Source organism: Hyperoodon ampullatus, assembly GCF_949752795.1.
Source record: "Hyperoodon ampullatus genome assembly, chromosome: 10".
Classification (NCBI taxonomy): domain Eukaryota; kingdom Metazoa; phylum Chordata; class Mammalia; order Artiodactyla; family Ziphiidae; genus Hyperoodon; species Hyperoodon ampullatus.
In genome coordinates this window covers 74,259,111-74,274,478 of record NC_136923.1, presented here as the reverse complement: position 1 = coordinate 74,274,478, position 15,368 = coordinate 74,259,111, and the positions used below count along the sequence as shown (strand labels likewise).

Below are 15,368 nucleotides of genomic sequence, written 5' to 3'. Positions count from 1 at the left end.
TACCAGAGTCTCAGGGAGCAGTCCCTGGGGCAGGAAGGAGAGGAACACTGAGGTGACAAGCCTTCAGGGATAAAGACAGGAACCAAAAGAGCCAAGAGCATTAACTCAGGTCAGCCCTGGGAATAATTACGAGGAGCGGGTTAGTTGGGCCAGGGGTGGGGACGGTTACCGGGGGAGGTGATGTTCTGCACCAGGGGGCTGACCAGGGCCTCCCAGCAGGTCTTGCCCAGTGCTTGGGCGGCCTCGTCGTCAGGGAGGAAGCGATCAGCAAAATTCTGCTCGTGACGCAAAACCCTGTTCAGTCTGGGAACAAAGAGTGTCTGGTCAAGGATTAAAGACTTCCCTGAGGCCTCCACTCAAGCACGCTCAACTCCCAATCACCCTGAGCCGAGCCAGTCCCTTACCCTGCTCCCCCGCTCAGCACACACTTCTCACCTCTGCTCTGTCCCCGATCGCGGCTGCTGCTTTACCCTTCAGACTCCCCTGAAGCACATCTCCTGCTCCTTTAACCATCCCCTCTCCTCCCTGCCTGCCTCCTGCCCACTCACCTGGGGCAGAGCTGGAGGAGGCGCTTGCGGTCCTCTGCAATGTCCCGGCTCCAGGCTTGTGCCCGAATTGTGTAGAAGAGACATGTACGGCGACACAGCTGCTCTCGGAATAGTGGCCAGAAGGTGGGCTTGGGGCCCAGGACCTCCACGCCCCGAACCCGGGTGTCAATGCCGCCCTGCAATGTGCACAGGCCTCACACCCTCGGCTCCCTGGAGGCATTCCCGCATCTCTGGAACTCAATAGCTTCCTGGGCCATCCACAAGCAGACCAAGGAGGACCCTTGGCCTGAGCCTGGCCTGAATGCTGGAGAATCCAGGCACTGCGGAGACCCTGTGCTTCCTCCTGGTCCCCAGCCCCCAGCCTTTGCCCTCACCCCACCTGCTGGCAGCGCTTTATGCGGATCTGGATGACAGGCCAGAAACGGTTCAGGTTCTCCAGGAGGACCACCCGGCTGGCGGAGGGCATCACGTTCACCTGGTGGGGCAGGGGAGAAGAGGTAGAGAGCTGTCACCTGCAGAAGTGGAGCGGGAAGGACTGTTGACAGCAACCAAGTCTGTGACAGTGTGTGCCCTTCACCTCTCCAGCCCTGCGCCCGTGGATCTACACGCCTCCACAGCCCTAATTCTACTCTTGCTGCTTACGAGGCAGTTGCCTGCCTCGGAGGAAGGGATGTGGGAGCTCCCCATGGACTGGGTCCTTCTGATAAGGCCCCGGGACCAACAGAAGGATGGAGAGTAAGGGGAAGCGGGGCACAGGGTCCCCACCGTGTTGAGCTCCGTGCTGATGCAGCTGACACTGTCACCCCCAAACACCACCACCCTGGCTGGCATGTAACTTGAGTCCTCGCTGGCCACCAGCAGAGTCAGCTGCCTGGCAGAGGAAAAAGCAATCAGTCAGAACCAGGGCCCTGGTCTTGGTTCAGAACTTCAGCCCACCACTTCCTCTTCAGACTCCTGTCCTCTGCTTAAGCATCAGTTTTCCCCAGACCCCCGCTCTTCCCTTTATCCTCTCCCAAAGTGGCTTCATTTAAACCCATAGTTTCAGCTGAAAGTTCACACCCTAATGACTCAAAATCCACATCTCTACCCTAGACCGCTCTCCTGAGCTTCCACGCCACGCATCCAACAGACATTTCTATGTCGCGCCCACAGGCACCTCCAAGCCTACATGCCCACAGGGACCGGTCATCTGTCTGTAGAAACCTGCTCCTCTTCCTATTTCTCTCTCCTGGGAAAGAAAACTGCCATCCACCTAGTTCTCCAACTAGAACACAGGACTTCTCCCTCACGGCCGCCCTCATCCAGTCAGTGGCAGGCACTGTAGACGCCATCTCTCAAGCTCTCCCAGTCCACCGCCCCCGCGCCATCTATTCCCGTCCCCTCTGCCTCACTGAACGTTCATCACTCAGTAAGCCTTCCAACTTCTCCCAGCCTGCCACCCAAACTCACATAATTGCCAGAGTTCTCTAAATTAAAATGCCTACTTTTGTCTCTTTCCCTCTTAAAATCCTTCAGGGGGCTCCTCAAGTTTCAGAATAAAGCTCAAAGTTGTTAGATCACAGAGCTCTGTGGTCCGGCTCTGCCTCCGTTTCTGGCTTCCTCTCCTGCCACTTCACTACACATACCCTTCGTTCCAGCCAAACACAATTACTTAAGGTTCCCCCAAATACATCATCGTTTCTTGCTTCCATTTTGCACATAGGCTGTCCCTCGGCCTGGAGTATCCGTTGCCCCCTCTTTACCTCATCAATTTCTACTGCAAACAACCCAGTCAGCCCCTCCTCCCGGCAGCCTCCTCTGAGCTCTCAGTTGGCATCAGGAACCAGTGCACACACCAACCGTAACTTTTTTCTTACTCTATTTCTTACTGATTTTCCAGCCTGGCTCCCCAACAAGACTGTAAGTTCCCTGAAGACAGGCCCCTTATCTTACTGTCCGCGCAGCTCCAGACCCTTGCAGGGTGCCTGGCACACAGTACACAATAAACAAATACCCACGGGAGGAGTGGATAAGTGAGTCATTGCTCTCCCTCGACCAAAACCACAGGGCAGTGACACGTGACCTGTAGGGGGAGCACGGCACAGGCTTGGGGATTGAGGGGACGTCTACACTTAGCTCAGGGAGATGAGGCCAACGTGTCTATGTTCACTGCACAAAATGGGTTTCAGCGTGTCCCTCAGGCATAGGGGTTCAGTCGGGGTTGTGTGTATGTGGGCAATCCTCTGAGGATGTGTACTGGGGCATATCAGAATATTCGTGTGTGTGCACATGCGCGTGTGAGGGCACACATGCACATATGGATATGGGCACGCTCACACCTAACAAGAACACCGCGGTGCATGTGTAGGGTGATGTAGTGGGAGCCGGTGCTGCCGTTGGACTCCCAGTAGGTCTTGGGGTTGCGGTCCATCAGCTTGCTGGCCCGGTGCGGGTTGGAGGACACCTCCACCTTCTCCCAGCACTTGTCCTCCTTCACCTCCACGCTGGAGCCTGCGGGCAGGCGGGAAGCCTGGTCAGTTGAGAGAGAAGAAAGGAAGGGGACTAGGGAGCAGGAAGGGAAGGGGGGAACAGATGCTGGGGTGGCAGCAGGAGAAAGTAGATGGGGGCACGAACCCTGGCAGAGATGCCTGAGGAACACGTCAAAGAAGGGGATGTTGATGGGGCGGTAGGTTCGTCTGTGGTCTTCGATCTGGCCCAGCACCATCTGCAGCCCGGACATCGGAGAGAAGGGGTGCGGGGAGGGGGAAGAGACACGGAAACACATGTGGAGAAAGAATCAAGGGGCAACAGAACACTCAACCCCTTTCTTCCCAAATTTTGGCAGAACAGAACCATGTGGGGTAAAGGTTGGGGAACAAGTGCCCTAGATTTGCTACTACTTATGCCAAACAGGGACATGCACTGAACCACCTTCCCCTGCTTCTGGCTTACTTCTCAGCTCCGGACCCACACACCTCCTCACCTGAATGCAGCCAGCCAGGATGCTGGAGGTGAGGTTACTATAGAGCTGGGCGTGTTTCTCACACTCTGTCACCAGGTCCCGCAGCTCACAGGCCAGCAGCAGCTGAGCCGAGTGCTTGTCCAGGACTTTGGCGAGGGCCTCTTTGGCTCCCAGGCAGCAGAGCACCACTGCATAGTCCTTGTGCATGGAGGCCAGGCGATACAGGAAGCAGAGCAGCTCCTGAACAATCTGGCCCAGAGCCACAGAGGTTAACGTAGGGAAACAAAGGGCAGGCTGTACAGGCTGAGGGGCGGGTTTACAAATGGGGATGTGGTGGCTGAGATTTTGGAGAACTTGAAAGCAGAGTACCAAAGCCAGGCTGGCACAGAACACTGGGGTGCCGGGACTCCAGAGTGAGTTGGCAGGGGCAGAGCTCGGGCGCAGCTCCCCAGGCTTCTTCCTGCCAGGACCAAGCTACCTCAGGAGCCGACCTCAGTGTCTGAGCCTTGCTCCACAAGGCACAAACCCCAAAGGCGGAGAGCAAGGACTGCGTGGACTGGTGAACGTGGGCTTCTCCTAAACCCAGAATCTTAAAATTCAGGTGCAGCCAGAAGGCCTCGGTTCTGGAGACGCTCAGATGACGCTGGTCTCCTTCCTACACACCCCTCCCAGTTTCCAGACTCATCCAGGAAGGCTGTACTGTGCCCTCCAGAACCTCACTAGGTAGCTGGTGTCCAGAGGCTGCCTTTCCCTCCCCCACCCTTGCCAGGGCTCTGGTACCTCAAAGTCACTGCTAGGGCCACTCAGACAGTTGAGGCAGGGCTCCAAGACCTCGTGCCAGGGAAGGACCATGGCCTCTGGGTGATCCAGCAGCCGGGTCATGACCCTGGTGAGGGATGGAAACAAGTGAAGTCCTTGCAGTCTGCCAGCTGCCCTTGCCCTCAAAGCACGGGTGCCCCCGAGCTGGCCTCTCACCTCAGCGCCGTCAGCAGCAGAGTTTTGTTGGGCCCGGGGGCGTCCAGAGTCCGCAGAAACAGGAGGAAGGGCTGGCTCTCCTGCTGGAGGCGCTTGAGGAGAGGTCTCACGGCACCCCCTGGGCTGCCCTCTCGGCACAGCACACGCTCCAAGTCCAGGAGGAGCTCTGCAGACGGGCCCCCCACCAGGGATCGGATCAGTAGCTCAGGGGACCCATCCTGGCCCTGGGCGCCAGGCGTCTCCAGTGCTGCTGCTCAGACACACAGGAGGGAAAAATGGGCAGGAAGGAGAGTCATACAAATTGGTCAAACTGAGAAACTAGCAGATGCAGAAAATAACCGCCGCCACCCAATTTTCCTCCTGTTGTGAGGATGTCTGAAATTTCTACTCAACTGTGGGGGATTTTCTTTTCTGGCACCAAATATATACCTAACTACATCTGTAAAAAAAAATCAGTATGGCAAAAACTGTCAAGTTAAACAGCAGTTTTAATCTCATACAGTCACACAACTACCTTTTATTAACTGTCAGCTTTGCTATTACACAAGTCAATAACTATTAGCTACTACAGTCACATCCCTATACTACCTAGCATGGTGGCTTCAGATGTACAGACTAAAAGACACACAGTGCTTATTCTGATTTGCCCCCATACTTCCAGGTTTCACTTGTTTGTAAATACAAAAGGTTTCTTCCCTATGGCATCAGTAGTTCACATTCTAGTCACCAACTTTCTGTACCATAAGCTACAATTCCTCTACAGAAGGCCTCTCTAGAAGTCATTTCAACCAACCTTCCAGTGTCCAATAAGAGCGGACCAAACCCAGCCCAGACAGATGGGAACCCTTTTATGTTTAAAGCCATTCGGAGAAGGCGATTTCCTTGTACCTGTTCTACAGTCCCCCTCTCCTCCTGGTCAGGAAGTTCTACTTGAGACCTAATGTGAGCACCAAAACCCTCACTCATTTCCTGAAGGTTCATCGTGTCTTTCCAGCACGGTCCTAGGATGTAAACCTGAGCCCTCCTGGCCGTGGGCGGGGACCAATTCCTCAGCACAACCACCGCCTCCCCGATGGTACCTGCACGCTCGGGACTGCCCGGTGGCTCTGAGTAGCGGTTGAGGAGCATCATGAGGATGGTGCGTGTGGTGGGCGTGGCTTCTGTCCCCGGTGGTATCCCTGAGTGTCTAAACAAGGTGTCTCTCAGCTCTCTGGTTATGATCTGGTCTCCCAGAGTGTGGTGGTTACACAAAAGCAGGTTGAGGAGGAGCAGGCCATTTCTCACCGCAGAGGAGCACCTGGGAGGAGGGAGGTGACCCAGGAAGAAGGTGAAAGAGAGTGAATGCAATGGAAGCAGGAAGCCAGCTTCCTGGAGGGAGGAGCCCTGCAGCTGAGGAGGGAGGGGCTCTGGGGGTCCCCCTGAGGCCAGACATCTGGCCTCTTGACCTCAGGTCACTCCTCCCAACTCCAGGAAGGAAGAGCAGGTGTCTCTGATCTCTCTGGAATCTCCCTACCCTCAACCACTGGCCTCTCTTCTTTTCTCTCCCGTTGCGAAGCACAGGCTCCGGACGTGCAGGCTCAGTGGCCATGGCTCATGGGCCCAGCCACTCCGTGGCATGCGGAAGCTTCCCAGACCGGGGCACAAACCCGCGTCCCCTGCATCGGCAGGCAGACTCTCAACCACTGCGCCACCAAGGAAGCCCACTGGCCTCTCTTCTAACAACAGCCAGAGAGGGCCACCACATTTCATCCAGAGGCAACAACGTGAGGGGAATTTCTGTGGAATGCATGAGACCTGGGCAGGGGAGCAGCAGGGCTTGGGGCTTAGCAGGAGTTTGGAGTTTGGAAGGGGAGGTCCTGACCCCTCCGTGTTCAGCATCAGGATCACGGCAGCAGGGACGGCGAGGAGCAGGCTCTCAGCGCCCGGGCGTGTGGCCGAGTCAATGCTGGCAAAGATCTCCCTGGTCATCTGGGCATCAAACAAAGGGTGGATGGAATCTCGGCCGGCAACAAGAGTGGGGATCTCCGAGGAGCTGGCAATGGCCAGCATCTTCAGCGCCTGCGAGAGGATGTGAAGGCAGCGTCAGGAGCGGGCAAAGCCACCATGCAGAGGAGGGGAGAGCCGGGCCGTCATTCTAGGCCTCAAACTTTGGGGCAGCTAAGCTGTTTGCAAATAGAAACGAAAGAGGTAGTGATGGGACATTAAAAAGAAAGGAAAGAAAGGAAAGCCAACCAAAAACACCTAAGGCACCATGGTAATGTGAGCCTGTAACTTCTCTCTGCCAGCACCGAGGCTCGCCGAGTGCTGGGGTGGCCACCCCTCCGCAGCTTCCCCTCAGGACGGAGCCCTTTCATAGCCTCTACTTGCCTTCAAGGCTTTCCTTTAAGTTGTCTTCCATCTCGCTTGGCCACTCCTCCCTTTGAAAAACCTCTCTTCCCTTGAGTTCCATAACTTCTTGTCCTCCTGGTCGTCCTACCTCTCTGGAGTTTCTCTGCTGCCGGGTCCCAAATACGGAAGTTCCTTGTCCCCCTTCTCCTTGATCTCCGCACCCCCTCCCCACACAACCTTGGCCATTCCCCCAACTGCCACTAGCACCTGTGTGCCAACACTCCCACCCCCATGTCCCCTGGCCTCCAAAGGTAGTATCCAGCCTGCCTGGACAAGGCTACCTGGGTTGACTCACAGGCAGAGCAGCTTGAATTATAGGAAAAAATACTGGTAATACGCCAACTCGTTTGCTGGTACTAAAGAGAATCTTAAATTAGGATGAACACTAAACCATCAGGGTGGAGAATGCCTTGGCTGGTGAAAGGGTTGACTCTTGAGAAGAAACCTTCTAAGGATGAAGTAAATTAGAAATAATTCTCAGGACAATACCCTTTGTGAGGGCTGGACCCTTCAAGCAAATGCTACCTCATAATGAGGCTTTTTCCCTTTAGCTACCTCCCCCTCCCCCAAGCTGAATTCTGTAGACCTTAAGTTATATACAAAAAGATGCAATTCTGTTATAGGGCAAGAGTTCAAATTTAGAGGCAAATGTCGTATTTTGGTCATGCGGTTTGAAAGGATCAGGGAATTTTTTGAGCAGACACAGGCTCAACTAGGAATGCTTGGCTGCTCTTGGGAGGAGCAGCACCAGGCTGGCCCCATAAAGGACGAGCCTCCCGGCCTCTCCCTGGGACGCCTGCCCTAAGAGCACCTGTGCTCCAGTCCATGCTGCTGACATTACACTGCTGGAATCCATTCTCAGAACTGCTCTGGACAAGGCCTACCTGTCCCCTGCCCATAGCTCCCTACCAGCCAGCCCTTCTGTCTGGAGTACTCAGGAAGCCAATTCTTCCTCCCTGAACGAGGGCCTCCTTTCACCATTCTCTGAGCCCAGGGTGGGCAAGGCAATGGCAATGCTGGCTGGGCTTTACCCACATCTGGTGAGGAGGTATTTTCTGTGTACCAGTACCACTCAGACAAAAGGGTTAAAAAATACTCTGTCACATCTAGAAATTTAGTCTTTAATCAGACACCTAGTTGTAACTAAAAAGCCAAGGGAAAGTCAGCATACCTAGAAATTCAACCTGACCTTCTCTCCACACCTCTTCCTCCTCTAACATTCTCCCCCTTGGCAAGTGACCACCTTATCCACCCCTGCTGCTCAATTTTCAACCTGGGAGTCATTCTCAAAAACATCCTTCTCCCTTCCTCCAAATACACATTCAATCTCCAAGACTGTCCAGCTGGATCTCTCCCATCCACCTGCATCTTTCCATCCCAATGTCTCCTCCTTGTCCGAATCACCAGAGAACCTCCTCGAGATCAGCCACGCCCTCAACCTGCCCACCCTGCCCATCACTCTCTACCTCCAGACCCAGTCCACTCACCGCCAGCCCTGCCTGCTGCACCAAGACAGAAGTCTTATATTCTTGCATGCAAACCAGCACAGCGTAGATGCCACCCTCCCTGGCGAAAAGTGGGCGCCACTCGTGCTTGGTCATGAGCAGGTAGAGGAGGCGCAGGGCCAGCACCACTACCATCTTCTCTCCCACCTGGTTGGTCAGCAGCTCCACCAGCGTCTTCACTAGCTTCTCTCTGAAAGAGAAGAGACATCGGGGTTCCCCATCCCAAGAGTCATGTCTACTGCCTGCCCAACCCTGTCCACCAAGATCCAGTCCATCACCCCCCCACCCCCCTCCATCCTACTCTCCCTGCCTCAGTCCCAGTCCTGCTGCCCTCTCCTCTGCAGTCTGTCTCAGGCTCTTCACCTCATCAAGTAGGGATTACTGCAAAAAGGTTATGAACTCTGGTTCATCTTTTCAAATAAATCTATAAATTTAGTATAATGCTAATCAAAATGCCCAAAAGGTTTTTAAAAAAAAAAAATGACAGGCAGGTTTAGGTATAGGAAGAGAAAATATGCAAGAATTGTCAAGAAATGTTTGGAAAGAAATAATTGTAGACTTGCCTACTGCTTATCAAAATATAAACTTACAATAATTAAAACTCTGGAAACAATACAGGGTAGCCAAACAGATGAACAGATGAGAAGAGAGATAAGGGTAGCATCTCAGACAGTGAGGACGGGAAGGCCCATACAGAACGTGAGGCAGGGACACGTGGCTATCTACCTGAAAAAACGAAGGCTGGAGCTCTGCTTCACTCCATTTGCAAAAATAAACCGCGAACAGATTTTAAACGTGAAAAGTAAAATCATAAATATTTTTAGAAAGTATAAGGAAATATTTTTATAATCCTAGAATGAAATAGACCCTCTTAAAACCCAGAAGCCATTTTTAAAAAGTTGAAAATATAGCAACATGAAAATCTGAAACTTCAGCATAATGAAAGGTACTATCCACAAAACTAAGAGCCCAGCCACATAAGCTAGAGAAAGGATCCAGTGGAAATGCTGATCTGAAGGGAAGGAAGAAGTGTCTCCAGTGTTCCTAGATCACAGTGAGCATCACAAGAGGAAAAAAGCCGGGACTGACATTTTTCTCCACAATGACAGAGATGCATGTTGAGGAGGTGGCCTGGGAAATAGGAAGGAAAGGAGGACAAAAAGAGAAATTCTGGGAAATAAGGCAAATAAAAGCACTGAGAAAGTTGTGTTTATCTCTGTCTTTTTTGTTGTCATTGTACGGGGGTCTCGAGGTCCAGAGGTCCTGGGGTCCATAGAGCCCTAACTCCACCAGGTGCCGATGGGGACCAGCGGTCAGAGTGCTAACAGCCCCTCCCCATGTAGAGACGCTTTCTGTCTTCTCTCATGAGCTTTCTGATGACTACAACGTGAATCGAACGTGCTTTAAATATATATCCCTCTCTGTAGCCACGATTTACTATAAACAAGTTAACATACATATGAATGCATATGAATATGAATAAATAAATATAAGTAAGGATGTTTACTAAAATGTTAACAGTGACTACCTCTGCATAAAGGGTTTTCAGATGATTGTTATCCTCACAATTTTCTATTTTTCTTACAGTGAGCATGTATTCTATATTCAGAAAATTAAGTTAATATGATTTTGAAAGAAAAAGACAAGCAAAATATTTGAAACAGAAGTAATGGATTAATATCCAGAATGTCTGTAAGTTAAAAAAAAGGCTAAGGCGCAGTGGTTAAGAATCCGCCTGCCAATGCAGGGGACACAGGTTCGATCCCTGGTCCGGGAAGGTCCCAAATACAGTGGAGCAACTAAGCCCGTGCACCACAACTACTGAGCCTGCGCGCCACAACTACTGAGGCCAATGCGCTTAGAGCCCGTGCTCCGCAACAAGAGAAGCCATGGCAATGAGAAGCCCACGCACCGCAACAAAGACTAGCCCCCGCTCGCCGCAACTAGAGAGAGCCCACAAGCAGCAACGAAGACATAACGCAGCCAAAAATAAATTAACTAATTAAGAAAAATACATTAAAAAAAAAAGACTAAGACCCAATAAGAAAGTGGGCAAAAGATATGAATATTTATAGTAGAAGAAACACTATGCATGCAAATATGCCTAACTTCTCTAGAACTAAGAAATTAAAACAAGGAGGTACCAATCACTTCAAATTTTGCCAACCTGATAGATTTAAAAAATGATTAATATCCAGTGCTGACAGATGTGAGGAAAAACAGATCGATTAGAACACTATTTGAGAGAACAGACTTGTGGTTGCCAAGTGGAGGAGGAGAATGGGGGAGGGAAGGATTGGGAGTTGGGGATTAACAGAGACAAACTAATATATATAGAATGGATAAACAACAAGGTCCTACTGTACAGCACAGGGAACTATATTCAATATCCTGTGATAAACCATAAGGGAAAAGAATATGAAAAAGAATATATATATGCCCAAGAATATTAACCATCGTTAATATTCCACCCTCCTGCTCAGCTACCCCTCAGGCTGACCCTTCTTTCCTCCTAGCCTTTCTAACTCTTGATCTCATAGCTCCTTCCCTCCCCCATCATCCTCCCCCACTGACCGCTTAAACCATAACCCCCTCCACCTCTCCACGGTTCTAACCTTAGGGATCTGTCGGGACTGACCAGAGGGTGGTCCCGTTCAGTGACTTCCTCCACGGCCTGAGAGAGGGCATAGAGTCCCGAAAGCTGCAGATTTGTGTCCAAGCTGGATATCTGCACAGTGGCCACGACCGCTGCCACATGCTGATCCAGGGAACTGCGTGGCCCAGGACCCCGCAAGGCTCTAGCCATTTCTGAAAGCGGTGAGGGAAAGGCAGTGCCTTAAAAAAACTGTGGCACCTTCACGTTGGAAGTCTTTAAAGGTCAAGTCCAGTTATCCTACTGACATTTTAACACACTGTTCACTACTGTAGCTTGCACCTAGAACTTTCCCTATCCTGTGTGAGGGATTTAATAGTCAAGCAATGAAGATGACGATACTCTGGAATACGGACCCTCCTTTTCCAGGGATACTGAAGAAAGGGAGCAGTGATCAATTACAGATAATCAAGGTCGAAGGAAGGAAAATGGATGCATGCTTCCAAAGCATTTTCCCATACAAAAGTGACCTCCCTCCACGGCTTGCCCTCTGCCCTGACTACCCACTTCTCTAGGGACCACCCGGGACTTGCTCCAACCTCTTTGCCCTCCCCTCCCAGCACCTGACTCACCACTGGCTGCCTCCTTCATCTCGGTGGGCAGAGCCATCCCCTCAGTCACCAGAAGCTGGTTAAACAGCTGCGAATCACTCTGTGCCATGGGGGGCTCAGTTTTTCCCCTGGCAGGCTCTGCCTCTAACTTAAGGGGCTTTGCTTTGGGGGACTCAGCCTCTTCCTCTGAGAAGTTGGCCTCTGACTTGGACTCCTCTTCCAGATCTGGGGAACCGGAGTGACTTCGTGAAGAAGACAAGCTGCTCGGTGCCTTGGGTGGCAGCCCGTACTTGGTGTAGATCTGAGAGTTGAGCAGGTCGCTGAGGGCACTGCCCTCAAACCGATTACTGAGAACCTGCAGCAGACCCTCAGCCATCGCTATGGGCACGGAGATTTCACCTAGGGCCTTCTCACCCAGGGTCTGGCAACAGAATGGTATGTATTTTTTAGGAAGGAGCAGATGCAAAGGCCTTGGGGACAGGAATAGAAGGGCAGCCACCTCCCCCCGTGCCTTGCACACCTGCTACATACTAGACCCTCCTGGCATTTGCCTCCTCCCCCAGCAGGACCCCCCGGGCTCTCTAACCCCTCGCTTCAGCCTTCCCCTAGGCAGTCCCATATGGCGAACTACCTTAGAGGATCCCACCTCCAATGCCATTCCAAACCCCCCAGGTATCGCAGGCCTGTAATACCTCATCCAGGTTCTCCCGAAGATTCTGGAAAATTGGCTGCTGCTCACATACATCCAACTTCTTGATGAAGAAGAGAAGCTCCCACCACTCAGCCTGGGTCAGGTATCCCAGTTCCTCGTTCTTCTGAGGCTCGGGCTGGAGGTACGGCAAAGAGTAGAGCCCATCCACCGGCTTCCAGTCCCAGGAGGGAAGTGCTGAGGAGACAGGCATGAGGGGCCTCAGCTCCGCCAGGAACAGACTGAATTTCTGAATCTGTGGGGCAGTTCCTGGTCGGGAAGGGCTTCATTCCAGCCACTCCTCCTCTGTTCAGAGACACGACGTCCATGTCCCCTCCGTGGCTCACCTGTGCCCAACACAGCAGCCCCCGCCCCCTTCTCCACAGCTGCTGAAGCCATATCCTCAGCAGTTTCCTCGGGGCCCAGGATCTCCAGCATGTGCCAGTGCACCCAGTAGGTACGGCCCGTCGACTGCCAAAAGACCTAGTATGGAGGGAGGAAGAAAGAGAGAAGACAAGAGGGCTCAGCCCTGTGAACCCTTTGCTGTGCAGGCTGGAGAAGACATGGCTGGACCCAGACCTGGGCACACAGTCCTCAGGGGCACACCTGGCTAGGCTTGGGAAACCTCCGTTCAGCAAAAGGCTCCCTTCCCCTACCAGGCAGGCCCTGCCTCTCATCTCTTCCTAATCCGTATGGCCTCCGCACCCACATTCCCTCCTAGCCAGCTCCACTGGTGGGGGTCAGGGTGTCTGAACATGTCAGTTCTGCTTCCTGGGTGGGAAGGAAGAACTGTTTCCTTGACCTCACAGCCCACCCACTCCTACCAGATTTTCTCAGCCCTCCAAACAGCCCCCCTCTCCATCACTGACCCCCTTTAAACCATTCCAGTTTTCTTGGGGTTTTCTCCTTGGGTGGCCTGCAGGAGTCCCGTGTGGATGCCCCAGCTACGCCCCACCCAAGACAGACCCCCAACGGTGGCCCGCCCCCGCGCTCTTGCTCACCTGCACAGGGGGCACGCCATTGTTGCTCTGCCGGAACTCGCCCTCGTCCCCGGCACTGATCTCCTCGTAATCGTCCAGCATCCGCACTCGCATGCCCGGCTGCAGGGTCTGCTGCACGTACTCGCCGTAGCCACTACGGCTAGAGAATTCAGCGCGCTGGCGGAAGGCCCGCCCTTGCCTCCTGGGGGTGGCAACGTTGGTGGGGAGTAAAAGGCTGGGGCCTGAAATGCCGGGCTGAAAGATGGACCGGGTTGGCCGGGGTGGCGATGCGGCCTGTTCACTGAGGTTCCGGGCCCAGCCCATGTTCCGCACGAGCTCTGAGATGAGGTTGCCCACAGCCATACTGAATTCCAGCTCCCGCTGCCCCCGGCTTTTCTCCTGGCCAAAATCCTCCCTTGAGGATCGGGAGCCTCGGTCTCCAGTCCCTGGCTCTGGACTGTTATTCAGCTGATCCAGCAGGGAAGTGACACATAGGTAGCGTTTCACCAGGGAGAAGAGCAGCTTTCCTGGGATCTGGAGGACACAGTCCATGGTGTAGCCTCTTCTCCCGGCTTTAGCCCCTCTCCTTTCCCCTCAATATCACCCTCTCCAGAAAAAGATAAAGGCCTCATCCCCATACCTGTAGTTCTCAAACTGTGATTTACAGAAGAAACACACAAGGAGTGCCCTAAAACAGAGATTCCTGATTCTCATCTCAGAGATTCTGAGTGGGGAGGGTAGCACGAACCTTCATTTTAATGACGCAGTCCTGAACCACATTTTCAGAAATGATGCCCTAGGCCTTGTACACAGCATTTCCCCCACAGCTGCCAGGGTACCTGAGGCAGATGAATGCCCTCAAAGGCCATGCAGTGCTCCTCAGAAGACGTGGTCTCTGCAAACAGCTCCAGCAAAGTATAGCGGCTGTCAAAATCCATGTGCTGCTCGATGCCATCTTGCTGGCTCAGTGACAGAAGGACGTGAGCCCGACTTCCTGTAATCCACACCCAATCTGTACCTTCTCCTCAATCCCCACTACTTACCCGCTGCCTTCCCCCAGACTCTCTATCCCCTACCCCCAGAGGCTTTCAAACTTCTCTGTGACTGAGACTCACAGTAACACACACATTTTACATGGTAACCTAATACAAGTGTACACATATGAAACTGAAACATATATTTCAGGTTACAAAACCTACATTACTAAGTGCCATGTACTGATATTTTACATTTTAAAAAATGTTGGTTATAACCCACCAGACTGATTTCATAACCAACTAACAAATCTCAAACCAGTTTAAAAATATAAACGTATTCCCTTCTCTGCCACTGCACTGAGAATGGACAGATAAACCAGGTGCTATCATTTTATCCTGTTTATGCACCTGTGATAGCTTATTTTATATTTTTCCCTTTGCAAGGAAACTGATGTCCACCAAATACTAGGTATTCTTACAGAGCTGGGAAATCCCTCCTCTTCCTGTTCTTACTCCTGTAGCCTCATTCTCCCCAGTGTTTACCTTCTTCCCCTGGCTGTCTCTTACCAGCATCATGGGCTGCCAGAGCCTGCAGCATCTTGCCCGCGCTCCGACGGATCTGAGGCTCAGGGTTGCACAACATGTGCATGAGCAGGTCTAGGGCGCCTGTCTCCCTGAAGACACCAGTGAGGGGCCCGATGCTGGCATAGGCGCTGAGCACGTGGATGGTGTGGAGCACAGCGGCCGTGAGGCTCGAGGTCCCACCTTCTGCCAGCTGCCTGGCAGCCCTGCGCACCAGCGCCTGCACATCAGCCTCCATCTCTCCCATTGCCACATCATCCAGGCCTCCCGGATCTCGGGGAAAGCTTCCGGAACCCCCAGCTGTTTCATGCTGAGGTCCCTTAGATAATGCCCGCTCACCTAACAACATGGGGCAGTTGGCGTAGACCTCGGGGGCTGACAGCCACATGAGGATGTGCTCTGCCTTGCCCTCTTCCACACCCACTCTGCCCACTTCCTCACACTTCAGGACACTCCATCGGATCAGGTATTCAGGACGCCCATCATGCCCAGGCCGCTGTCGAAGAAGTTCTTCAGGATATGCTTGCAGCCGGGGCCCCAAGGGCACCATGAGGTCCCCAGGGCGCCGTTCCCCCACCAT

General features: G+C 52.9%; 1 protein-coding gene across 1 annotated transcript in view; it reads right to left on the bottom strand.

The window, feature by feature from the left end:
- CUL9 (cullin 9) overlaps nt 1-15,368 on the bottom strand; it is a gene marked incomplete at its 5' end in the record, with an annotated part of 35,694 nt that extends 20,326 nt beyond the window's left edge. The window contains 19 exons of the mRNA XM_079712818.1: nt 170-303; nt 549-724; nt 928-1,023; nt 1,314-1,419; nt 2,867-3,038; nt 3,162-3,252; nt 3,511-3,738; nt 4,270-4,375; nt 4,465-4,711; nt 5,544-5,761; nt 6,326-6,522; nt 8,340-8,547; nt 10,973-11,165; nt 11,583-11,982; nt 12,254-12,447; nt 12,597-12,732; nt 13,251-13,763; nt 14,069-14,223; nt 14,774-15,368. Of these exons, the coding sequence (XP_079568944.1) occupies nt 170-303; nt 549-724; nt 928-1,023; nt 1,314-1,419; nt 2,867-3,038; nt 3,162-3,252; nt 3,511-3,738; nt 4,270-4,375; nt 4,465-4,711; nt 5,544-5,761; nt 6,326-6,522; nt 8,340-8,547; nt 10,973-11,165; nt 11,583-11,982; nt 12,254-12,447; nt 12,597-12,732; nt 13,251-13,763; nt 14,069-14,223; nt 14,774-15,368 (4,165 nt within the window). The remainder of the gene's footprint in view (nt 1-169; nt 304-548; nt 725-927; nt 1,024-1,313; nt 1,420-2,866; nt 3,039-3,161; nt 3,253-3,510; nt 3,739-4,269; nt 4,376-4,464; nt 4,712-5,543; nt 5,762-6,325; nt 6,523-8,339; nt 8,548-10,972; nt 11,166-11,582; nt 11,983-12,253; nt 12,448-12,596; nt 12,733-13,250; nt 13,764-14,068; nt 14,224-14,773) is intronic.